We start from the raw sequence: 27,273 nt of genomic DNA, 5'->3' as shown, positions 1-27,273 counted from the left end.
GAAATTTGTATCTAGAGTTAAATTCGTGCGCGATAAACCCCGTGAGGAAATGCAAGCATGAAATGAAATTCTGAAACATATGGATCCGACAATTCTCAGTGGAACAGGGATCAGGGCGGTGGATTAATTCGGATTTCATCTACATGTCAGTGGATTGTTTCACGTCGTTAGTGAGTACTGCTATCGTATATACTATTATTACTTTAAACGAGTTTCTATTTAACTTGCAATGATTGTTAGTTCAACAGTATAGACGATAAAGTAATATTAATATAAATGAAAGCTTGCTTTTAGAAATATTTTTTTAATAATTTATAGTTAATTTATTCAAATTCTTATATACAGATTGTTTTAGTGGCTAGGGTCGCAAATGTGAACTGAACTAGGTCAGTAAAAAGTTATTGATATTTTCATTCAAGGAATCCTTATTAGCAGCTGGGCTAAGGAATTATGCGCATACTTATAATTCCTGCTGCGTTGAGTGTTAGGGATTGGTTTAAATATCCGAAACACAGCCGGGTCAATACATATAATTAAATAATTTTTATTTGTTTTAATAATATAATGAATATAATAAACATATAACTTTCTTATAAGATCTTACACGCACCTACGTAGATCAAATCTGCTTAACATGTTAATGTTGCACACGCATGCATAAACATTTTTTTCGGTAGAGGTATTCTGTAAAATGAAACTCACTGCGGAACACGAGCGTGAAATGTCAGAATGTGATATGAGAATTATAAAATGTATAAACACAACACAGCAAGTCGAAGGTCAACATTATTAACGAGCGAGATGCGAAGTGTAATCTCACTTAACTCTCAAACCGGAACTCAATAAGACTAAGTTTTTCTGTTTGGCTGTAATAAGTATGGTGAGTGAGTAATACCTACCCAGACGGGCTTGCACGAAGGCCCACCGTGTGAATTTATATTATAAAACAAATACAACATAAAAAATTAAACAATTAAATTATCTTAATATTTTTATTTTGTATAGCGGATGTGTGAATTTAATTATAAAACTGATTTAAACTATACTTCTTTAGAAGAAACAATTAAATAATACTTCGAATAAGAATTTAATTTACTTAACTCATTCCCAGGCATAGCAGTTAAAACTTCTATGCCTCGGAATGAGTCAAAGTACTATACAAATGCAGAATATGTAATTATTATCAAACTGCGTTTCATTAAACGAACTTAGTTTATAAACTATGTCGTATAGATGAAATATATAAGTATTAAATATAAACAAATAGGTGTAAATTTTAATAACAAAATTAATATTATGTTTACATACATATTTAATACGAGTATAAATATTACTTTCGATTTTGATCGTAGATTAATCTTTGGTTAACTTACCTGAACTTGATCTTCAGTTACTCTGTACGTCCTGTCTACATTAGCTCCTCCAATGATAAGCACATCTCCAGCACTATCATCCCTTATCAGATTCTCGACGCTCTCGCTGCCTTTGTCACGACACGTTGTATGAAACTGTCTTGAAGAATTTGTCATACATTTTGCCGTGCTCTTTGAGACGCCGATATTAAGAGCGTTCTCTAAATTGTCTGCATTCCTCAGTTTTTGAAATTGGAAGGCAACATCGGCGCCGACTTTTGCGTTGTTCTTTATGAGCGCGACGTCTGAACGTCGTTAAGGAAAGAAATTGTGGCAATTACTTTTACTGGGATCATTTTAGGACCATTACGTTGTTACACGTTTAATTTACTGCTAAAATTAGCTTCAATGAACGGGTCAAGTTTGTAATTAAATACTTTAATGGTCTCAGCAATTGGTTGGCATTAAGACGTAATATACTTCTTGTTACTTCAGCTCACCTATATTTACAAAATTGAACCGCAGTCTGTTAATTCTGCTTGACGTGCAATACATTTATTTACTCTACTCTGACGTAAGTGAGTTTCTTTACTTCCCTATAACTTTTAAATAGATGACCCGATTTGAATGTGCGGTGTATCGTTTGAACCACATGTTCCCGAATGACAGTGCACCATAAATAAATTAATTAATTATTTAAAGTTTCGACTGCAACATATAATCATAAACTGAACATTTTTTTTCTATAACAACTTCAATACGATTATTTCATATTATGTCATTTTTTTGAATGATGAATATACAAAAACCCTATCAACATATCTCATATATCTATATCTTTAACTCATAAATAGGAGCCAACAAAACAAAGCCAAGCCGATTTCTATATTTATACAAACTTTCATCCTAACTTTCACCCTCTTAGGTGATGGAATTTGAAAAATTCTCTCTTAGGGCTCACCTACGTTTCATATGGATTTTTTGTGTAAAATTCCATCTCGATGAACCCACCGGTTTAGGCTGGGCGTTGTTTGTCTGTTAGCCGTTTAAAAATTTAATTAAGTAGAGCTTAAGTATAAAAATCGATCAAATTTGTCATTTGAGTTATTATACCATCAACACGACAATAAAGGATTTTAAGTTACAACATGAACATTTACAGTTTTACTCATCAAACAGGAACATAGTAACGTTTTATATTAATAAATGGTACATGGGTGGTCCCAAGCTGGGCTTGGACTACTTACAATTAGGTAAAATATCATGTAAGTAAATTGATGTATTTCTAAAAAAAAAAAGATCCAATTTTATTGATGTTTCTGATATATATCGGTAGAAGATTTAAACCATTTAACTTTTCCCATTTCATTTTCCCCTGTATCGAATGATGTTTATCAGAAAAGGATACTAGCGTCGAGCGAGACGCCGCCCGTAGCTGCAGACACTGCGGCCAGAAGGAATGGGGTCACTTCCTTACCCCGAATTCCTTGATTATTTGCTTCAAGCAGCGCATTCTTTATGACAGTCTCGATAACATTCCCTGCATAGTGACAAAAGTATGTCATTATTGAATTAATCGTGACATGATTCAGCTTAATGAGTGATTTAAAGTTCAAGTTTTTGCAAAATATAGTACCTATTTCCTTTTGAATATCAGCGATTTATACTCTAATAAATTTTAAAACTACCTTAGAATAATATTTAATTCATATTAAAGAAAACAAAATCATCCAACATTAATAAAGTAAAGGCGACTGACTGACATGTCCTTTATTTATGTTATAATGAATTTCGCACGCGATGTAGGAAATCATCATGAGTAGACCTGCATGATGATTGAGTCAGGTGAAATTCTGTCACATTCCCCCAATTGCATTTGAGTAGAGCTTGGTGGAATATATTCCAAAACATTTCCCCTATCGGATATGTAAGATATTTTGTACTGTGTAATAAAATAAATAAATATACTTTTAGCCTAACTTAAGGCAATCAATGTACTTTATTTTACAAAGCAAAAGCCAGAACCTATTAAGAGAATTTCACAAGAATATGAAGTCGTGAGTATTATCGTATATAACGTGAACTCGATAAGGTGCCCCACTTATATTTTCCTATCTTAATCCATTTATTGCGTCTTAATAATAAGGCAGTTACTTCTAAATGTCATTGCGTTTTACCCTCACCTTTCAGCACAAGGCTTTATATAAAGGGTACGATATTCGTACAAACGGTATTGGCCTATGTAGTCGGCAAAAAACGTATAAAATGTATGCAAATGGCGTCCTGGTTCGCTCAGGTGCCATTATATGCAAATTTTAACAACTTTTCTATTTTATTTACATATTTCGGCTTAGCTTTATATATATAAGTGCACCCATCTATTCAAATATTTATTTTGACTTATGAAATCTGATATCGTCAATTTGACTTTAAAACTTTATATTTATACTTCAAGACGTAATGGTCAGAAAACGAAAAAAAACCGAAATATGAATAAAATTAAATACGCGAACCTTAACCGAAGGTCACGGATACAAATCCTAACACTGCCTGCCTTCTCATATCCGTATATTTTATCTCATGCTCGGCAGTGAACGGTAAATGATAAATTTGTGAGCTATATTTCGCCGTATGTCCACATTCAATCAGTAAAGGTCACAGGAACAGCGTGGTGAAAACAACATTAAAAGAGGACTTCTAACCAACATAAGACATTTATTGGCTGTGAGTTTATTAAAATATTCCAAGATATTTACCATCCATAGCATATTCTTCAGGAACTGGAACAGCGATAACTATACCAGAAGACAATTGCAACCGATACGCCGATTGCAAAATTCGTGCCGCTTGTGATGCGTCAGACACTCGGTGTGGTGCGTGGTAACCAGAACGAGTCGTGTAAAATGCTGGAAATTCAGCCGATTCACCAAAAGAACAGACCGTCACTCCTTGTGTTTCCTTGAGAAATAAACATAATATTAATGGAAGCGGTCAGCCATTAAGAAGAACATTTGTTTTATAAGGTCTTAATGGAATGTTAGTCATACATTACACGAACAAACAATAGGGAGTCTCCATTTAAAACTGATCAATAAAACCTTGCTAAGTATAAAAAAGTAATGGCTGTGTTGTATACACATGCAGATGAAAATTTATTCTGTGATCTGAATGCATCGCGTTGCGAAACATTATATTACGTTCCATGAAAAGATACATTGAAATTCTATGCCAGTGAGAATTTGCATCTCAAAATTTTCAAGTATCCTATTTCAGTTTAAATTAAAAAAAAATCTTCAGATTTTACAGGTTTTTATATAATAAAAACCATTGTTAATTACTACTTTACGAATATTATAATTATGTAAGTATTATGTTTTTTTATTATGATTATTTTTTCATCTGTATTCACGAAAAGCTTACTAATACGGTTAATATGAAATATTCATTTAGCTAGAATATGTTATGTATAATAAATAGTATTTAACTAACATAAATTTGTATTTTAAATATTGGAAAAGAGTAACTACTGAGTTTCTTGTCGGTTCCTCTCGGTGCAATCTACATTCGGAACCGGTGGTAGCTTGACTTAATATAGTTCTGCAATATGACGATTCAAAAGTCCTTAAAGCCTACTGGAATGAAGTATATTTAGATTTTTTTGATAACATTTACGTTTGTATACACCGTTTTCAGTAGTGTACAGGCAAAATAAATATATATGTTACAAGAATATGAAATTAATATCAGGCTCTATATTATATATTATTACACTATAGTATTATTTCTTACCAAGTATTCCAGGGTTCGTCCTATATCTAGGATAGACTTGACGCCGCTGCAAACGACCAACATCTTGCTACGTCCCAGCTCCGTGAGGTCAGCTGACACATCCATCGTGTTCTCGCCTTCGCGATGAACTCCACCTTTCACAAATCATGCTCACGTCACTGCGGGCACTTCGCATAAGAGAATCTTTGAATTGAAACAAAGAGAAGTATTTTTCATATTTCATACTCGTAAATTTTATTTATGAGATACCAGTTGCGTGTATATGAGACACCCGCGGATTCACTCGCGTTGTAGGAGTTAGTCGTTAGGTGTTCGGCATAAATAAGTATTTTCTTGGCGTTCAAGCTTTCTTCTTGATAAATTTCATCTAATTCTTTGGTTTAGTTGTCAAAGAGCAACAGATATATAATAAGCGATGTACGTTGTATATATCTATCTTATAAGTATAATTAATACTGTGTATATTATTACCGTCAGTAGTGAAATTGCGTTTTTTTATATTATACCTTGGAACTTATTACGCATACTCTATTAGATGGATTTTTATCTAAAATATAAAATAGAAAATTTTAGGTCAAGTGAACAGTAACAGTGCCAAATCAAACAGTGTTTTAAATAAGAAACTATTATATATTCTAGAATAAGAATATTACTGAATACCAATGGTATAAATTAAACAACATAATATAGTTAAATTTAAATATATGGAAGAAAGAATAATTTTCCTTGACTTACGTACATAATTATAAAAAATAGGATCATTATGTATTTTGAATTAATTTTATGTACATTTTCAATGATTACTTAATTATTATAAATTTTGCGGTCACAGGCAATACTCTTATTTGTTTAACGGAGTACTTATTATTATAATCCTGTAATAACAAGGATAGATTTATGAATTTCAAAGCGCGTAATATACATATAATAAGAACAATATAATTAACAAAAATATTTCCATTTTAAGCGAGCTGATACATATCCATGAATATGAAATATTATTAGACCTACTTGTATAGAAGTAGCTGTGTTGTAGTCTTGAATAATTTTATTATAAGCCCTGTCAATGAATAATTTAATAAGATGCTATAATATGCATTTATAATAAAGTTAAGTTTCTCGATGAAAAAAATCTGTAGATATTGTAAATTCACTATAAGGAATCTCTAAATTATTTCTTTGTTGCATGGGAATTTTGTTGTTCTGTGTAACTACAGGCGCAAGGGACATAACATCTTAGTTCCCAAGGTTGGTGGCGCATTGGTAAGGAATGGTTAATATACAGGTGGCCCATTTGCTCATCCGCCTATCTATATCATAAAAAACCCTTAATAAACGGAACTCAGAGTGAAAACCGATTTAATTACTGTGCCTATTCATGAACATTCTTGCCTAAGAAAACATTTTGAAGAAATCTTCATATTTTAAAGAAATCTCTTTATATGTTGTTCACCAAACCGCATTTCACGTTTAAAAATGAGACTTTCTCCCTAACAGAAGTGATCTTTATTTATTAGTGGGATATTTAGGGGCGTTTTAGCGTTAGTACTATTGGCTAATTCCAATCGTATTTGAATAGAAATTTCTTGCTCAACCTCAATGAAATCATTGCAAGGAAGCGCTAGCGTATTAATATCTGGATAATGTTTAGTTTCAATTAGTTTAAACAGTTTTATCCAAAGCAAAATTAAATTTTACAACTTATTAAATATTTTAATAAGATAAATATGTATGTTGTTATATTTAATATAAACAATTTATAAATTCAATTGAATTATTATTTCAATAGCATTAAATTCTAAATAGTGTTCCAACGATCTGAAATGCGAATTTCGTTTCAAATATTCGAAATGCTGCTTCCACTGAAAATCATTTAACGAAACGATTTAAGATTTCTCCGGTACAAATTTTGATGTTTGCAGCGAGAGAGAGTCATGGCATGAAATCATCGATTTCTAGTGGAATTTGTTATTAATTTCATCACCAATTTACCGCTCAATCGCTTTAATTGAATGTGATACTTGCAACCAAATTGGTGTGATAATTCAGTCATGCGACTACATAAGTATACTTTGGTAAAACTGTCATCTGTTCACAATTTTACTGTTTCAGTGAAAAAATATGTTTTTTATATTTTTTTAACCATTTTATGACCAATTGTGCACTTTTCGATAATTTCAACTGAAACCAATCTAAGTTTATAACATAACTTATTATATAACAGATTATAACACGCGATATCAAAGCCGAATATTCTATTACAAATAACGATATGCCTAATATGTTAGAAATATCTCTTAACTATTTAAGACATTAATTAAAAACAATATATATATTTCATTCAATTTGTGTTTTAAGAATTACAGAGAATTTAACCACTGTATTGAAACATTATAAAATTGAAACGAGACGTTGACATTATATTATGGCACATAAGTGAATGTGTACACCCTGTTTGTTACCTCACTCTGGTAATCTGATGGAACAATAATCCGGAAAGAGATCACGCGCAAAATCTACGGAGTTACGTATCTTCCCCGGCACAGGAGAGTAAATTCTATCAAATATCAGGCTACTAATGAGGATTTATTAACAGTTAATCTAATAACTTTTATAAGCTGACAGGGCTTAAACCCAGAACCTCAAGATTTGCAGCATTATATAAAGAAATTAGAACAAAGAAGCAGTTACAGTACTAAACTAACATTTACATGAGATTCCTACAAAAACAGATAATTCTTGTACATCATCCATCATTCGACTGTTCAATCATTTATTTTTCTAAATTTAGACGTTTAACTAGTTAGAAAGGAAATGATGTGTGTTTCAATATAGATTTCTTTAGAAGGATTTTAAAACATAATATTTTGGCACTCGTTCCATCACATACTTCTATAATAAATGACCGATTTTCCCTTAAACGAAAACAACGTTATAAAGCTTTGTTGACATTCAACTCAGTTATATCATAGTAGATGTGGCTTGCGATGTCATCCGCGTTGAACGTAGCGTGAAATTATATAGCCTTTTTCAATAAACGGCAATTTGGGCGTAAATAAAAAAATATCAAATTGTTTCTATATTAGGGCGCTTAATCATAAAATTTCTCCAACTTTATAATATAATGATATATTGAACGTTATCCCTAATTTTACTATCAACATCATTTCCTTAAATCCTCCACTCCTAGGCTAAGACTTCCACTCATCATGAGGAGAAGGTTTGGAGCCTTTCTGACATCGCCGCTTCAATACGGGTTGGTTGAACATACATATGGTAAAATATCATTCCGCTTGTAAACTAAACACATGTAGGTATCCTCACGATGTCTTCACCCACGAGTGGTCAGAGGTTTGAATTCTTAATCTTCGATTAATATTCACTTGTTCTAGTGACATTTTGGTTGTGAATAAAGAGTCTACTTTTAATTTAATATAATAATAGAAAAAAGAAAAGGTAAATACAAGGTTTTTTTTGGATATTAAATATTATTTTTTAATGTTCTTCACTTACCTATACCGCCAGTAACAAATATGGGTATGTCTGCTAATTCAGCTGCGATTATTGTTCCAGCGACCGTAGTGGCACCATCTTGTCGAGCTGCCATCACGGGTGCCAGGTCTCGTCTAGATGCTTTGATAACACCCTTTGCTTTGGCGAGGTATTGCAGCTGGTCTCGTGTTAAGCCTATCGTGAGTTGACCTTGGAGAATTGCAATAGTGGCTGGTGTTGCTCCCTAAAATAATATATATGACATTTTAAGTTGTGTTTATTTATACTAAAAGAAATTGCTTTAATGTTATTGGTGGTTAGGTTTTATGCATGGCGGTCTTTTACCATTTATTCTACCGCCAATAAGCAATACTTTGAAATGTTGTATTTCGTTGTGAATGGTCAGAGAGCCAGTGTAATTGCAATCACAAAGGACGTAATATTAGAAGTAGAATTTTACACTAGATTAACAATCTCAGATGTGGATGGTATGGCATTGACGATATTATGAATATTTTATACTTTTTAAAGGTTTGATTATAAACTTGATTAGATTTTTGATTATTATAATCTTCAGAGATACGGATACACGAGATATATTTGTTTCCTTAAGAAGATTGAATTGATATGATCACTCGCTTAATTCAGTGACAATTGGATATGAAGTGTTGCGTGACGTTCAGCAGCGGATTAGCTAGACGAAAGCCGCTTTCACTCAATTAAGGGCACTGCAGCTCACAAACGACCAACGCTGTCTCTAAATTTAGTATACTTCGTTACACTTATGACGTGACGCACACGGCTTAATGGATTTATCTTTAAGGATCACACTTTTATTATGATGTTAATAATCATAAGAAATTAACTCCTTTTCGGAATAATAATAAAAATATTTTTTTGTTTTATTTAGTTCTGTTCTTTTGGACAGGCAAAGGTTTATCTTAGGTTTTTTTAAGGCACAAAGATCATATAGCCTTATTTTCAGAATTTATTTTAAACAATGAAATATTTTTAGTAAATATTGCTATAAGTATGTGTTTTGTCACGCATAGATTAAATAAATACTGCCTTGTTTAATTTTTATATGACATAAAAATTAAACAAGGCAGTTGTATTATCATTTATAGTTCTTTTTAAATATATTCAACTCAAAAACAAATTCAGTATAGGCAATGCAGTTCGTTACACACATGGTGTACACATTCAAAGCAATTCTTGGTTCTTGAAAAGAAATAAATAGGGCGCCTGTTTTAGAGACGTCGAACGTGCTTTACAAGCTGTAGCGGCAAAACGAGTTTCAATACTATGCAAATGTTACGTTTCAAAGGAAATGCTTTGGTTAGAAGATTTGAAATTCGCGATATAATTCCTTGTAACTATATTCTCAAGATTATTGTATGAATAAATATTAATCAAGTATATAATTTTTTATCTTGTTTAAATATGTAATTATTTTATTTTCTTTGTACATTGCTAGTATAATGAAGAATTATAATTTTATTTTAAAGAAAGAAATATTTAAAAAGTTTCTATCACTTACTTGGCGTCTGATAATATCCTCAACTTCAAGCGCTGTCTCCAAATTCTTAGGATAAGGCATTCCGTGAGTGATGATAGTTGATTCTAAAGCCACTATCGGCTTCCTGTCCGCTTTCGCGTCGCGCACTTCATTCGAATACACAAAGGGATACGAGTAGGAGGAGTGGCGTCTCGAGTGGCTAAGAGATCTAGCCATCTGCGCTCTCGAGGTAACTCTCAATAGACATGCCATCTTGATACTTCAAACAAGACAAATCGTCGCTGCGGAACAAAGTATTGTGTTAACGTGGGTTTTGCCGAACAAAGAAAAAAATATACTAGATATATATTTCCAAAAAGTATTTTATTACTGAAGGGTGAAAAGCTTTGGTTTTCACCCATAACATTGTTATTTAAGATAAATTAAATAAATATGTAAAATTGATCTAACTCGGCGGCAAGGAAACTTGACGTCAATAGAAACATCGCGGGGAAGCCTGCTGATGTCGGACAAAAGTCTGTTACATGTGTATTTACGAATCTCATCGAAACAGTGTGGATGGTGGTCCAAAACTTTCTTCTCAAAAGGACAATAGTCAATAGCCCAGCAGTGGAACGTTGATAATTTTTTACTTTACTTAAGCATTTCAAAACTATTAGCTTCAGACAAAAAAGTTTTACTTTGTTATAAGTCGATATCAATATATATATTTAATTCAAAAGTAAAAAATAATATCCAGTAACTGTATAATATATAATTGGCTTTTAAAATTAAGAGTCCTAATTATTATTATTTCGACATTATCGTCTCATTAAACATTTCTTAATTAAGATCCGACAGAGGCGACAAATACATTCCCTGTCTCCTAATAAATTAACAACTTTACTTATGACATAAACATTTGGACACAAAAACGGGCACTCTTGAATGTGTTACGTTATTATAAATATTTCTGTGATAATTTAAAATATAAGATAATTATGCATATGGATTTAAACTTTTTTGATAATTTACTAATCTTGAAATAAAAGGGACTGACGATTAAAACATATATCTGCTTTAATAAAGATAAAATTTACACCAACTTCCCAAAAACATTGAGATGTAGACGGTCTAGAGTTTTGGGTAGCTAGGGAATTAGGTTAGACTGGCTTTAAATTAATTTATGCTGACATTGAGCCAGAATCTAATAAATTCGGTCAGATTTACAAATTAGGATGCGCGTTTAAATATATCCTCGTGATATATTTTTTATCTATGCAATAAAATAACATCAACTTTTATGACATATTGTGATATCATCCTGGCCGATTTCGAATACGACTTTTTCAACGGAAAATAGCTAACTTCACAAGATATTTTCAAACAAAGGTACAATTTTTATTCAATTACTCTCATAATCTGATAGGTTGGGAATCTAACACGATCTAAGAAAGTTCAGGTAGAGGACCAACTAATTTAGGTAATTTTCAAGAGATAGTTAATACTTTTAACTGCCAAACTTCAGGCCACTAAGAATATCTTGACAGAAAAATCCAATGACATTTTATTGGCACAACCCAGTGCTTCAAGGTAAAATAAAAATAAAAATATAGTTTATTCAAGTAGGCTTTTGACTCGTCATTTTACAAACTATATTAAGTGAAGCTACAACCGGTTCGAAATGTAGATTATACTGAGAAGAACCGGCGAGAAACTCAGTAGTAGATTTGCAGCCTCATGAGCTAACTAATGACTAATGAGGTTAAGCTAATTAACCAATTAATATAATCATATACCTATATAAGTATGCATATAGGCCATAAACGTTCTTGATTGCGATTGTTCTGGAAAAACACGGTGACGTTTGATTAATTTCATTTCACGCATGTTGTTTTCCGAAACAATCAAAAATTTGAAATACCGCAAATGAGAATTTACATATTCACGACATTTTTTAATTTGTATTTTAAAACTTTTATTACAAATACTGTTTTTAATTCTACCTAATAATTCTTGCTTAAAGTATAAATACATAAAATGATATTACTTAGTGCCTGAATTGGAACGGTTGTGGCTTAGTGACTTGACAGAATTAAAGCGTTTTAATCGATTATATTTTCTAATGAAGTATACATTATCCTTTAAATAAGCATTTCTATGTTTAAGAAGCTAGTTTTCTTATAATCTCGGATTGCAAGGACAGAGTAAGACAGTGTTGTAAATTCGAAAACAATAAAATTGTAACGAATTTTATGATTTGGAATACATTTCTTTATAATTCATCAGAATCGACTATTTTTTGATTAAAATAATATAATATATAATTTTTATTTTGTATATAATTAAGGCGCTTAAGATAAATAATTCAAATGTAAAAAAATATAGGTAATAAACTAAAATAAATTTTTGATAAAGGAAAAATATTTTTTTCTATACGAAGTTCTTTCGTTTTTTGTTAATCTTACTCAAAATATTTATTAGTTTTCTTTAATTATAAAATAATCCAATTAGTCGTCAATATTGGCGTATTTTTTATATTCGATTATTCAATATTGGCTATTGTTAAATAATTTTGATCTGCCATTGGCAGATAATTGGGTGTAATTTTAGTAAATAATTTTACATCTCTAGATTGGGAACTCTGTTGACGAAGCCAACATTTCCAGATTGTGTGGAATAATGCAAAATTAACCGAACGTTTTCGTACAATATGCAATTATCTTTTTATTTTAATAGACAATAATAGTAGGCTAATAATAATAGATTAGTAGAGTTTGTTTAATAATCATTAGAACCAAACATATTTCATCTTAGTATGACGTAAAGTATATTATTATAGAGATAAAAAAAAAATATTATTGTGTTTGTTGTTGAAGGCAAACAAAAAATATATAAATGTCAATATAATCACAAAATAAATTCTGTTAGCTCGTCTGGGTAGGTTCCACCCACTCATCAGATATTACCATAGATACCGCCAAACAGCGGTACTCGGTATTGTTATAATCCGGTTTGAAGGGTGCAACTACAGGTCCAAGGGTCATAGCATCTTAGTTCCCAAGGTTGGTGGCGCATTAGCGATATAAGGAATGGTTAATACTTCTTACAACGCAATTGTCTGTGGGCTGAATATTCATTTTAATAGATTAAATAAATTTGAATCTACCACCATTATTTTGGTTTGTTAAATAGATTCTACTAAAAATAATAGGCAACAAACTCCACACTGAGCAGAATAATATATAAAATACATTTATTTATTACATATAATTTAATACATTCGGTTATGATATAATAATAAATATAATATATTTGTACAAATAAATAAAAGCAATATAAAAAAATAGAGAGTTATTCTATAAGAAAAAAAAAACTTGAAACTCATCGCAGAACACGATCGTGAGATGCCAGATATTCATAATCGCCATTATAGGTAAAACTTATAACATTTAAAGGATATACAAATATAGCCTATCATCATAAATCAAACTTAAAATTTCACCAGTATGATAAGAAGTGAGTTTTATAGAATAAGACTGTCGGTCTAAAACGTGTAATGTCATTCCATAGTTTTATAGCTTCTACGTCAAATAACCTAAAGTAGGTACGTGAGGAACTTACGACCAGATCAAGTTTTATATATCGACTCGATCTCAGGCGATCACTACTGACCTCAGATATTGGAAACGCTCTTTTAAATTGCACGGAGCGAGTGGATTAAAATGGAATTATACAGCAGAAATAGGCTGTACGTGTACATATGTTCATTTCTTATTAATTTGACGGGTATCCCATCTAAGGAATGATATTAAGTAACGTAGGTCAAATCAATAACATTATGAATGTTTACATTTTGTTTGCTTTAATACAATAATTACAGGATTAAATATAAAACATAAAAAAATTGGATTGTATTTAGACCATATTACGGCCTACAGTGGAGGAGCAGTAACCTTTACCGCGGGTTAATTCGCACTGTATATTAGTTATACATATGCACTTATATATTACATAGCGTTATATTGATGGAATAAGTGAATATGTAGATAAGTCAAGGTAGACGAAACAACTGCCTTGGGGCGTCACAGTAGCATGCGCAAGCGTTCCCGCAATGTCCCCCTGAAGAGACGGATTCGAATCAATTTGAATCACTCAAAATCGTGATCAAAATGATTTCAATCATTTTGATCACGAGAACGAACAAAAGGTATCAATTACTCGAAAAACCGAAGAAATAGTATTAACCTGTAAATAACGGGATATTTACCATATTTTTTATTTTTATTTGTTGGAGCTCGATATTACGACCTTATCTACGAAAGTCTTGTTCACGAGTCTCGTGATAAATATCCCGTTTTAAATACTTGTAATAACAAAATAACCACGTTAATTTAAAATCTTATAACGATGAAGATATTGAGGCTATAAAGCGTGGGCGAATAGGAAAACGTTTTGCAAGAACCCGTCTTCCTTTTTATATAAAAAAAAAACAGAAATCTCATAATTCTATTCCCGGGTCACTAATAATTAATCTATGCAAATATGAGATAATGAAATAAAGACCTTGGCAATTGGCGAACACGTGAAATTTACGAAAAACTTTAGTATATCATTGGATATATTAGCGTTTATCTTTTAAAAATAATCAACCGTTACAATATAGCTGACTCTCGAACCTTTTTAGCCCCGTCATCCTGTCGGCATTTCTCTTTGTTGGTATTTATCTACGTTACTGAGCAATTTCGCATTATATACATTTTCATTTAAAGATATTTTTAAAGAACATAATGTTGTTTATGTTTAGGTATTGTTTATTGTCACAATTATGTAAAAATATCTATATAAAACTGGACGTTGAACCGTTTGATATAAATAATCTTCAGTTCTCTTTGATCGATCATCATGAGAGTTGGCATCTACATATATCAATTTTTATAATAGATAAGGTTTATATACTATTCCCTTTGTTGTGACTCGCTACTAGATGGTACTTCAGTATATAAGCTTTTTTATCGCTCAACCAATCGTGAAGAACGGACACAGGCAAGACGTCTGTCGGGTTTTTTGCTACTAATAAAATATATTATATAATAATAAATATATGTCGCTTTTATTGTGCTAGCATCTAATTTATTTTGTTTGTATTTATATAATTTGGTTAGTGATTATATTTATCACACCTAAACTAATATAAATATAAAATTAATAATATTTATATAACCGAAGAATTGTAAATACCATTAGATTGTAATCTATCTCGTGAGATTGTAAACTGCCGAAATATTGTGAACGGTTATTTAAATCAAAATAAAACGTCAAAAATTTTGATAGTTTATGATATTTTGATTGGGTTAGGTTAGTGTTTATAATTTAACTAAAATTACGCACTTCGATTGATTATAATTTACCGAAAATTTTGCGTTAAATTGTAAGCAGTATATTACGGTTTATAATCTGTCGACAGTTCACAATCTCGCGAGATAGATTATAATCTAACGGTATTTACAATTTTACGGTGACATATACAAGTTCGCTTGCTAATATCTTAAGGTAAAGGTTCTTAAATTTCATTATTTTTTATAATCATAGTAATGTTTGTTAATCTTTGGTAATATATACTTCGAATATGAAAAGATAGATACTAGAGTGATCCTATAAGAGTTTAGATTTTTTTGAAGAAACACAAAACTATACCTCAAGCAATTTTTAAAGATAGACATATACGAGGTTGAACCTACAAGAATTTAGTTTTTATCAGTTGTACGATGGGGAATTTTCGCTGGCATTATTTCATCTAAATCAAACGATTTTATCATACGGCACGATCGCCAGCACCTTTATGATGGTCGTAATTTACTATTTGCAATGACAAATTAAAATTACTAACTGTATTGCAATTATTCTTAACGAAATATAGGTGTAAAGATATAAGTCTTTAAATGTCGCTCCATTCTTCTTGAAGATGATTGTCTCGATTTTGGAGATTATTCTTTGTTGATCGAATGCGAATTGGAGGATGCACATGTGGCTATTATTTTTCCTGGAGGTAGGTACCAATCAGTAAACTGCAATATTGAGTATTGTTATGTTCCGATTTGAAAGGTGAGTGAGCCAGTCCAACTACAGCCACAATAGAATCTTAGCCTCCAAGGGTGGTGGCGCATTGGCGGTATAAGAAATGATTATTATTTTTATAGTACCAATCTGTGACCGTTACCATCGATGACTCTTTGTACGACCGCTACCGTCGTTAAACAAAAAACCTACACATGTACGATTACTTACGACGTTTATCTTCAGCGTCAAATTAATATGATTTTTTAACAAAATTCAAACACACGAAACTCAGTGTTGCTCGGATGAGTTTGATACCACAATTTACACAGACTAATCATAGTCTGTGTATATAATACACGAAATAATATACGAAATAATTGTGTCGCATGCTTTGATAAGCATGCGACACAATTATTTCGTATTATTTTTTCATTTAGAATTAATTGGGTTTACGTTTAAAACAATTTGACGCGTAATTGAGTTAAGCAGAAGAACTTGGTTACATACTTTTATAAAATTTTTAATGAAACTGTGATCTCTAGTTGATTGAAAAATCTTGATAGAACATTTTTTATATTATCGTAAGAAATTACACACGTCTCACGTCGTAGTCGTTTTAGGCAATTTGAGCATTTATAATAAATTATTCGCTCGTTATTATAAGGATGACAAAATTAATGACGGTTTTGAATATGACAAGGGCTGTGATTTGCCACGCTTTTATAAAAAAAAAATACAAAATTTTAAAATCTCCTTTAATGCTTTTCCACTTTTAGAAACGAACATATCGTTCGAATTTCAAGCCTCTATATCTTTTACTAAGAAGTTTATATAGTCACAGTAGGTGGGTTGTTGCAGGTGTTAGGTTAGGTACTTTTCTATGGCATATTATTAGCAAAATTTCGCTTTGTTTTTTTTTTTTTAAATTACACTACATCCACGGGCTCACAGTTTTGGTTATAGTTAGGCGTGGCGGTTTACAGTTTTTCTTATTTACTAAACATCAGCAGATCTTCGCTATAGTTGGAGCTTGCCGTTCTTCTTGAAAGACGTGGCTCACACTGACTGATTTTTTTTTAATGTTATATAATAATAACAATATATTATTGTAGAACGAATCTGAATGACGTGGTCAAGGAAGTGATGTCACCTTTAAGACGTCGTAAAAGAAAGGGGCATCCATCTTGGATTGTCATGGTGGTAACAAGTTTGTAACTGTCAGTTGCATTCTTGATGAATTTCATAATAAGTATTTTGTTGATATATAACTGAAACTTAGATAATCAGTGTCTGTCGATATTTATTTTAAACGTTTTAGTGAATGGTAGATTATAATATATATTTTTTTATTTCTTTGGCTTATATACATTTACTTACGACATACAAACATATAATTAAGTTGTGAAAGCGTAACAAACTGCCTTTCGAATGTATAATATTAGTAGAATATTACGGGATTTTAGTGGTAATGTTTTGTGAGGGACGATTAGTAACCAAAACGTTTGTACTCGATGGGTCGTTATTAGCAACGAATTGGTTTATCCTTGTCACATTGTCTTGACAACGGTCCCTCATATTATATTATTATTTCATTTGAAGACATTTTATACGCTACTACATTTTTGTTATTCTTCATATTTTTTCGGTGAGTTATCTAATCACGTTACTATGTAAAATCTTAATATACCTAGCAATACTTTTTATTTTGTCGTACGTATGAAATATAAACTTATTTTAAACTAATTCTTATCTCGTTAAAATAGTAGTAATTATACGTTCATACCTGTATTATAAGAATTTTTACAATTAGATTTTCTTTATATGTTTTATATATTATTTGAATTTATTTTACTGCGATCAGTTATTTCAAACTTCCCAAGATATTTAAGGAAAATATAATGTCATATGTTGTAAATTATGCGAGATTTTCGAAGCATAGTAATCTTATTACTGCATCGCAATCATTGATAGAATTTTCAAGTATAATTCGCTAATAAAACTTAGTACGTTAATAAACGAATTTTATTCTAATAATTTATAGTTCGTTTTATGTCTGGGAGAATACCATTTAGGGGGTTGAGTATCACACAAGTTATAATGTAATTTACTACGAACGAGCTTGTGATTTCATATAAATAACCTTTTTATTATCTCCGATCCTCAATTAACATTAATCCAATGAAATATTGAATACTAGATTAAAGATAAACTGCCAAGGTATTATTTTGTTCCCTTTCCTTAATTTTAACTAGCCCTTATTATGCGGAAATTCTTTGAAATGCGGTAGGGTAAGTAATCATAATTTTTTCCCTCTACATTAATTCCTTTCCTTTTTACTTATTTTTATATTGATACAATCATCTTTGGGCAATATTCTTTCATATGTATAATGTTGTTTTGAATAACAATTACCTCAATAAAAATAAGTAAACCTATTTCGCTGTGAAGCAACTAGGATCGTATAATAAATAAAACTAAACCGTATAATCAATAAGTTTTCTTGCATGAGATCTTAAAATATTTACAGCCAGATATATATATATATATATCGTTCCTTTATTTCAATGCTTGGTTAAGTAATCAAGAGTTTCAAGACTATATATAATGCAGACATGAAAGTATTAATTTTAATGTTATATACACATAATATATAATTAAGTTATAGAGAAAATGTATTTTATTTTATAAAACTAAAACCCTATGGGGATTACACGAATAAGAGGATTGAATTCTAAGTGGACGTCCGCTGTTGCATGCGGAATGAATACGAACCAATATTATATTCTGGTTTCCTAATGCAATCATTGTCTTAGACAAATTATGGCTAAAAGATTAAAGATTTTTACGACAATATACCTAGAAGAATTTATATATTTATTTTCGCCTTTGACTACTGACAATTGTGAGGTATTTGCTAAAAGGCGTTATTCAAAATGGCGGCCATCGCTGCGCCCCCGAGACGAAAACTTTTTCAGCCTTAACTCACAAACTTTTATAAAGTATTAAGCCACATCAATTTTGTTTTCTCGACTTGATAATAAAAATCGAGAGACTTATAATAGGCAGATAATCGTAATGTTTAGAGGCAGTTTCTCTTCGAAGAAATCAGACTGCCAAGTTGTTCTAATTTGGCAAGCATTGCTCTAAGCATATATTTCACTGGAACTTTACAACGTAACAGTCTTGTTGTTTTAACAAACTTATTAAATACCTTAATTAAGTTATTAAATACGCTACAAATAAATAACGCAAACTACCTCCTCCTCTTCTAGTAGATAGAACAGGTGGTTCTTAGTCGAACAATGCAGGTGCAAATTTGAACAAGTTCCATGGAGATTTAATTTGCTTAATTTGTGTTTATTACACATTTGGTGCTCGGCGACGAAGGTAAACGTCGTGAGGAAACCTACATTTAACAAATAAATTTCTGCAACATATTGTATATCTTCCATCCCTTTTGAAGCAGCGTGGTTAAATAAAAATTCTTCAAAAAGGAAAGTGTTAATTTATTTAGTGTCTACTCTTTATCGATTTTAATCTATTTCTTACCAATACATGTTTATTTAAATTAGATGTAACAATGGCGTGGGGTCTGCCGAAACTCCCGGGACTTGTATTCTCTGATCCAACGAAGACTCAACACCACATACGTAGTTCACTGCGGTATTATCAAGGTCACAGGTTTCCTGATACGCTCATCCGAGGACCAGGTGGAACAGCTACTGACGTGGATAGCAACGCTTTTGCTTTACCTGATGATTCTGTCAAGTAAGAACCGACTAATATATTTCAATTAATACACGGCATTGATCCTTCACCTGCAGAAATATATATAAAAATCTGCTAGTATGTTTTCTACGCGACACCTTGGTGGAATCCTTGGTAATGACAATTAAAATTGGATTGATTGATTTAATAAAGTTCAAAATTAAGTGGAAGTAGCAAAACTATTTGTCTTATATTTTTTTCGTGCGTTTATAATAAAATCAATGATAAAATTGCTTCTAATTGTAAAGGTTCATTATTTTTATCAAATAAATAATGTTTTTTTTGTAATATCATGAACAGATGGTGACGATTGCAAACACATGATGTTTTATGTTTTTTAGCTACGATCCCTCTCTAACTTACGGACGCGTTAAGCAGCCAGCTCTGCCTGCAGTGATTCCTCACTGGGTTCACTACGACAAGAGATGCCTTAACTTCACAGCTTTTTTCAAGCAGACAGTTTACGAAAACCCAGATGAGAACTATCGCGTTCGAGTTGTAAATATCGTTTATTTTCTCGAAGACGATACAATGACGGTGATGGAGCCCCGAGTCAAGGTAAAATTCAATTGTCTAATAATTTATTCATTAATAAGTTACTCGTGTTAACTATCTTTTCTACATTCAAACGCATTGCATTTAAATTATTTAACTTGCTTTTGTATCTTTCATTATATCGCATCTTATTCTACTTAAATAAATAGTTTTAATTACAAGTCATATAAAAAATTGGCATCAAATAAAATATTTTTAATTATTTTACAATTTTTATTTAATTGTTATTTACTTTCAATTTGATACTTTAGTCAGTCAGCGAAAATAAGTACAAAAATCATAATTGTATACAAAAACGTTCTTTTTAATTCAGGAAACCTAAATTACTTATAAATCTGAATCTCAATAATCTGACTGTGATCCCAGGGCCTCACCATATGCATAAGCTAGACATTCAAATTTTTACAAATAAAGGAAAATAAAAGTATAAGGATCAGACACAAAACATAAATCAACGTATGAGAAAATGTTATTTCCGCAGCTATTCACTAATGCAAGAAAATTTCCTTTTGGCCTCTCAAGAAATCACCGTTGTTCACGGTAAAGGATAATGCAGGTTATTGGTTGCGACGGCGAATACACTTCCTTTTATATCTAAGATTTCGAACTTAGAACAATGAAATCGTTAGAAGGTATACAAATCAAAGCGATATTTTACTAGTGACTACTGAATTTCTTCCGTATCTTGCGGTTTTCTCGGTGGAATCTACATCTCGAGCAGGTAGCTTTACGAGGAATTAATCTTGGTAAATGACAATTTAAAATGACTCGAGTTCATTTGAATAAAGGTTATTTTGATTACATGGTTAATTTTAGTATCATGGTAAACTGCTGTATTTATATTTATTTCGTATTGTAATTATGTTAATATTTCTCGTATATCTACCGATTGTGAAATTAGGATTTTGGAAATTATAGACTGTACAGTGTGAGATAAAGCTAATTTTTTGATGAGAGTTTGTTGGCTTAGATGTTTTAAAACGGACGACGGTTAATCTAAGCTAAATAATATTAAAACTATATAGTTGAATGACTTCTTGAAGAAAAGGAATCAAGAAAGTTTAATTGTTTTATTGTTATTATATATCAAATGCATCTGAAAGTCTGTCCATGAATTGATATTCATAAGGTTTAATAAAAATTTCTGATTGTAAGAACAATTTGAAAAAAGAGCAATTCATGTATGTATATATTTTTAGTAACATCTATTAATTACGTAATTGATATTCTCGGTAATTAAAATGGTGGAAAAGAGTTACTGAGTTTCTTGCCGGTTCTTCTCGGTAGAATCTACTTTACGAACCGGTGGTAGCTTTACATTTAATTCAATACTGTAACGTGATTCAAATGTGCTTATTCGAGCCTATTTGAATAAAGAATAATTTGATTTGAATCCTAGTAACATAGGGGTAACAGGGTCAGGATTAGATATCCCTATCCTATTACAACGCTAGAAACAATGTAGAAGCCGCAAATATTTTACCACTTATCAAGTGAATTTCGTGTCATATGAAAATAGATATCATAGTTTTTCTCATGACGAGGCGAGAGGAACGAGCAGACTGAAATTTTAGAGGGCTTAAAACTTAGAAAATTGATTTCTTTTAATTTTAACCTTGTTGGTTAAGTGCTTATATGCTAAACTAGCTGAGACCGCGCCTTCTTGCGAGATTTCACTTTATAACTATGAGAGTACTTACACTCTGCAATCGTGTTTTTACTGACGTAGCTTTATAATGGTGAAATAATTATTCTAATTGATGCAGTACTTTCAAAATTTATCGATTTATCTTTATAATTTTATTAGTATTAGTATATATGGTAAATTATATGGTTGTTAAATAACAGTGATTGGTTTATTTTCCGTCAAGAATTTTCAGTAGTAGTCTGGAGTTGGCAGTATATATTATGCCTGGGAAGTGAAGCTTTAGCGATAGTATTAAGCTTGATTTCTCCAATCTCATCAATCTAGTCCACGCTTGTGTAGTCGTTTGTGTGTAAAATGGCTAGTCTTCGTAATCGACGGCTGCCTTGGTATTGGTTCAGGAAGAATTGTCAATATTAATTTATATTTTTTTGTACAAAGTTTTTATTAAACAGTTTGCCATTTCTGGCATATTATTGTATCTACATTCTGAGTAAACTACACGAGATTCTGCTGGGTTAGAAAATAACTTGTGAATGTGATCCGATTTACTCCGCTTGTTTACCGTGGTTTACTCTTTATTTTGTTACGGTAGTATGATGTCGGTATTTTAAATGGAATCTGTCAGTAGTTTATGGACAAACAACAAAATTGCATGTTACGGTTTTACCTCAAATATAAAGTAACATAGTATATATTTACAGGACAGGAGAATAAAAACAGTATTTATAAATAACGGGCGTTGTGTAAGCGATTTCGTTCACCTAGGCTTTGAATAGGATGATAAAAAAATTGAACCGACTCTTTGGTCCAATAGCTGGCTGAAAATCATGAGACCACACGACTTATCCCGAGCCGGGCATCTAAAATGTTTTTAGAATGTTTTCTGTCAAGATTTTCAGTAACAGCCGCATTGTTAAGATTTGTAATTAGAGGCGTCAGAGCCACCGAAGAGGCGAAGAATATGTGTTTGTGTGTGTGTGTGGGCCAATCTTCGATGGTGTAAGTGTCGGACCATGGAAACTGCGGTAGTAGAGAGTGCTACTGAATTTGTGAAAAAGCGTGCGCGTCTCCTTCGAAAATGGTTATTTCGCTGAGCTTGGTCGCCTTTTCCGAAATATCTATTGACTCTCCTCAATACCTAGCGAATCGTCGTGAAAGGTCAATGAGTTTTATTCACTTTATTTAATTACAAAAAAACTCGTCACGGTGACACACATTTTGTTAGCGATGGTAGATACATACACTGGTTCAAATGTGTGCAAAAATTACATATTATATCCTGTATAAAAATGGAGATCGAGGAGTATATACTAAATTGAATAAATCTAAAAGTACCACTCGGTTCGAAATGTAGATTGTACAAAGAAGAATTGGTCAAAGACTCGGTAGTTACCTTTATGATCTCATGTGTGCCAAGGCGTTTTTATTGAGTGATTTATGGTATGTTTTCATTTAAAAAAGGATATTCAGGAAAGGTAAAAGGGAGGTAAGGTAATTTATAAACGTAATAAATTGTAGCTTTATGTTTCCGGTTTGGCTGAACGCCGAACAGTGGCTATTGCTGATGAAATTAATCGATAATATTTATAATAAGAAGAAACCAAACAGTATTATGTAATATGTATTTACTGTTATATTCCCTGGGATGTCTGTGTAGAACAAGTTAATTTTTCTGTAAAAAATATAATAATAGACCGTAATTGAATTCTGTGGTTAATAATATTTTTTAACGTGATTATGACGATTTTTTCACATCTTAAATTGTTTATTAACAAATCAAAATAATTCAACTGTTTTAACTCTGACGAGATTGGAAATGAGATAATTTTTTTAATAAGTTTAATTATGAAAATACTTCGCCCAGTTTATTGAAGTTGTAATTACTCTCGGCGCTTATCCCGTAAATTTTCAAAGCAAGGACTTCAACGTGTACTGTACTAGAGATGTTAACGATTTACTTTGTCGTCTGGTCGCCACCAGCTCCTTTAATAACTTTATGTTGATAAGTAAAATTAGTTGTTATTTTATGTGAACACTTAATTGCGGTACTTGTGCGATATTTATTGTGTAAAATATTAAACGGAATTGTGATAAAAAGTATTATACAATTATATTATATTATATTATATTATATTATATTATATTATATTATATTATATTATATTATATTATATTATATTATATTATATTATATTATATTATATTATATTATATTATATTATATTATATTATATTATATTATATTATATTATATTATATTATATTATATTATATTATATTATATTATATTATATTATATTATATTATATTATATTATATTATATTATATTATATTATATTATATTATATTATATTATATTATATTATATTATATATTACATTATGTTTTTATTATACATTAGTATGTTTAATTATTAGAGAATAATAAATGTAACTATTAAACATACTTTATATAAGATAGATACGTTTTTCCCTTTTACAAATTCATTATTTAATATATATATATGTCGAAGGAGCAGGATACCGAACAGTTGGGTTCGGGGATTGATCCGACATTTGGAAGACTATGTGGGCGTGCAATGGAGATATTCACAAAATAAAACGTATTTAATAACACTGTATTAATTGATTCAATAATCGTACACCACAAAAATATCAAAGGATTACAATAATTCATCTCGATTAAGAACAAATGGGCTTGCAAGCAACCATCGCATTCGAGGCGCTTCTCAAAACCTAACGACTCTCATTGCCATGACACTTACAACTCCATTCGGGGTGACCCGCTCTTAAAAGTAAATCAGCAATCAAACATTATTGCCAACTACTCGATTCATTAATTATTCAAATCAACAACCAAAGTAACCATTTCGCGCTCCGTTATATATATATATGGAAGAAAAAATATAGAGATAAAACAACGTTAGATTTACCTACTATGCGCAATTATATATTGTGCACTACTAACAATTTTTGATATATATTTATATCTTTCATTTTACTTCCTAAGTTCCGATAACAGTTCCATCGATATTTAAAACGTAATTTTTTCGCATATCAATAATTAATATTATAAATTATTCAAGCTCTAGACCAATGACATCACGTCAGTTCGACGTAAAATGTTGTTTATTTGGCTTTTTGTGTTATCGTCTATAGAAATTCGATTTTAACGTCAAATTGTGAGAACGATTTGAAACTTTGCAAATATAGATGTATGATTTAAATAACAAAAAGCAGTGAGCCTCACGAGTCTGCACTCATTTGGTTCCTTTTGACGAGTTCTACCCGTCTACATTACATTTGATAATAAGCGTTTCATTTGTGCATGCACTGAAGTGAGTTTTTTAGCTTTAAAAAATTATAATTATTATTTTTCATTATGTATCTGTACTAACTATGATTGTTAGTAAACTGAATGATTATAATCTTATTCAATAATTTGACGTAAGTGATACAATTGCTAACGAAAATGTAGTGTTATTTGATTATGACATTAAAGTTTATTTTGTGAATCATGACTGGTGGCATGACTGACATGAGGTTTTAATTAAAAAATGCACAAACCTATGTCACTGTAATTTAAAAGTTGAATTAAACGAGCGGAAATATGAGTTGGTAATAATTACTAAACATCACTTTTATTTATCGAGAAAATCTCGATATATTTTGAGAATATTACGGTTTCCATCGTCAAGGTACGACGAATTCGTCGAAGTTACGTCGATGACGATCGACGTTCGATGTAGTCTTACGTTAATTTATCGATCATTCCGTGATGTAATGTAAATAACACATGTAATGTAGTAGAATCAGAACATTGATCACTTCGATATTCTACAAAGTATGTGTAGGATTAAGGATATCAGAAGATCTAATTTTCTAGAATAATTTAGAGCCTGCGGGAATATTTTAGAGCATAAAACGATGTACTTTATATTTATCTTAACAGTAATTTTAGATATTATACTAAAATTTATTCGATCGTACGTTAGAGTTAGGTATTCTTCGTAGATTTCAATATTTATGTATCAACGTAGCAGAGTATAAAAATGTGAATAGTATTATTCAAATTGATATTTACACCACACTAAAATAAAGAAACTTTTCTATATAAATTCTTAGTTATATTTCATGCGGTCTTCGCTGAGTTGATTTGATGACATCTTAGCTCCTAAGCTCGGTTGCGAATTGACGATGTAAGGAATGTTTAATATTACTTACCGTCAGGTGGTCCCGTCCGCCTAAATATACAATAAAAAAGGTCTAGACTAAGTCTAACATTTGAGTGAGAAACTCTTTTTCATATATAAAAGATGACTCAGCTAGAATACGAAAATCTTTTACATCCAAACTTTGTGCTCAAATCAAATCAAAATCCTTTTCAATATAAAAGCATTACATTACTGATTGGTTATTAAATTGAAAACTACCACAAGTCAAATGTAGAATTCCTTAGCCCAGCAGTGGGATTTACAGGCTTTGTTCGTCTTCACTTTTTATACATAACTAGAGATTCATAAGTTTATTATAATTATATAAAGACGTATTCCCCTTTCACTCTGTATATATAACATAAGTATATTTTGTTTTGTTATACATATATAGACATTTACTTAACATTGTTACAGCCTTATGAATGTCTTAAGGAAATACAAGCAAGAAGTCGTTTACATAACGACATATTTAGGCAACGGAAACATTGTCATGCCGAATATTTGGTAAACATACGAATTAAGCCAATACAGATATTTTGTCCTAAAAAGTCTTCATTATTTTCGTAAGCAATCCAATGTACTCAAAGAATTGCAGAGTGTTTATTTTATTGTTTTTATCCTCTATAATGAAACAAAATATAAAATATATTCTGCAATAAAACACTTATTATGCTTGCTCTCAAATTACACATGTATTTCGATGTCATTCGGTCAATATTATCGGGAATAATAAAATATCGCTCTTGCAATTACCTCTTTATAAACAAAATAGAAGAGGAGTATTATTGAAATGGATTGCATAATAAATTACCATATAATTACGGTTTGACTGTAGAAGGAAAATGTTTTCCGAATTCCCGAGGTAGCATGATTAAACGTTCAATTTGCCGCTCA

General features: G+C 31.0%; 2 protein-coding genes across 2 annotated transcripts in view; one reads left to right on the top strand and one right to left on the bottom strand.

The window, feature by feature from the left end:
• The window catches only part of LOC113392787 (uncharacterized), a 150,125-nt gene that overhangs the window by 113,751 nt on the left and 9,101 nt on the right, over nt 1-27,273 (bottom strand). The window contains exons 2-7 of the mRNA XM_026629377.2: nt 10,174-10,433; nt 8,655-8,877; nt 5,142-5,275; nt 4,109-4,310; nt 2,761-2,892; nt 1,374-1,657 (exon numbers count right to left, since the gene is read on the bottom strand). Coding sequence (XP_026485162.2) covers nt 1,374-1,657; nt 2,761-2,892; nt 4,109-4,310; nt 5,142-5,275; nt 8,655-8,877; nt 10,174-10,404 — 1,206 coding nt within the window. The 5' untranslated portion in view covers nt 10,405-10,433. The remainder of the gene's footprint in view (nt 1-1,373; nt 1,658-2,760; nt 2,893-4,108; nt 4,311-5,141; nt 5,276-8,654; nt 8,878-10,173; nt 10,434-27,273) is intronic.
• Nucleotides 19,767-27,273, top strand: part of LOC113392589 (EF-hand domain-containing protein 1-like) — a 64,800-nt gene continuing 57,293 nt past the window's right edge. The window contains exons 1-2 of the mRNA XM_026629089.2: nt 19,767-19,959; nt 20,301-20,517. Coding sequence (XP_026484874.2) covers nt 19,772-19,959; nt 20,301-20,517 — 405 coding nt within the window. The 5' untranslated portion in view covers nt 19,767-19,771. The remainder of the gene's footprint in view (nt 19,960-20,300; nt 20,518-27,273) is intronic.

The sequence above is a fragment of the Vanessa tameamea genome, chromosome 5, assembly GCF_037043105.1.
Source record: "Vanessa tameamea isolate UH-Manoa-2023 chromosome 5, ilVanTame1 primary haplotype, whole genome shotgun sequence".
Classification (NCBI taxonomy): Eukaryota; Metazoa; Arthropoda; class Insecta; order Lepidoptera; family Nymphalidae; genus Vanessa; species Vanessa tameamea.
This window is presented reverse-complemented; position numbering and strand designations above follow the sequence as displayed.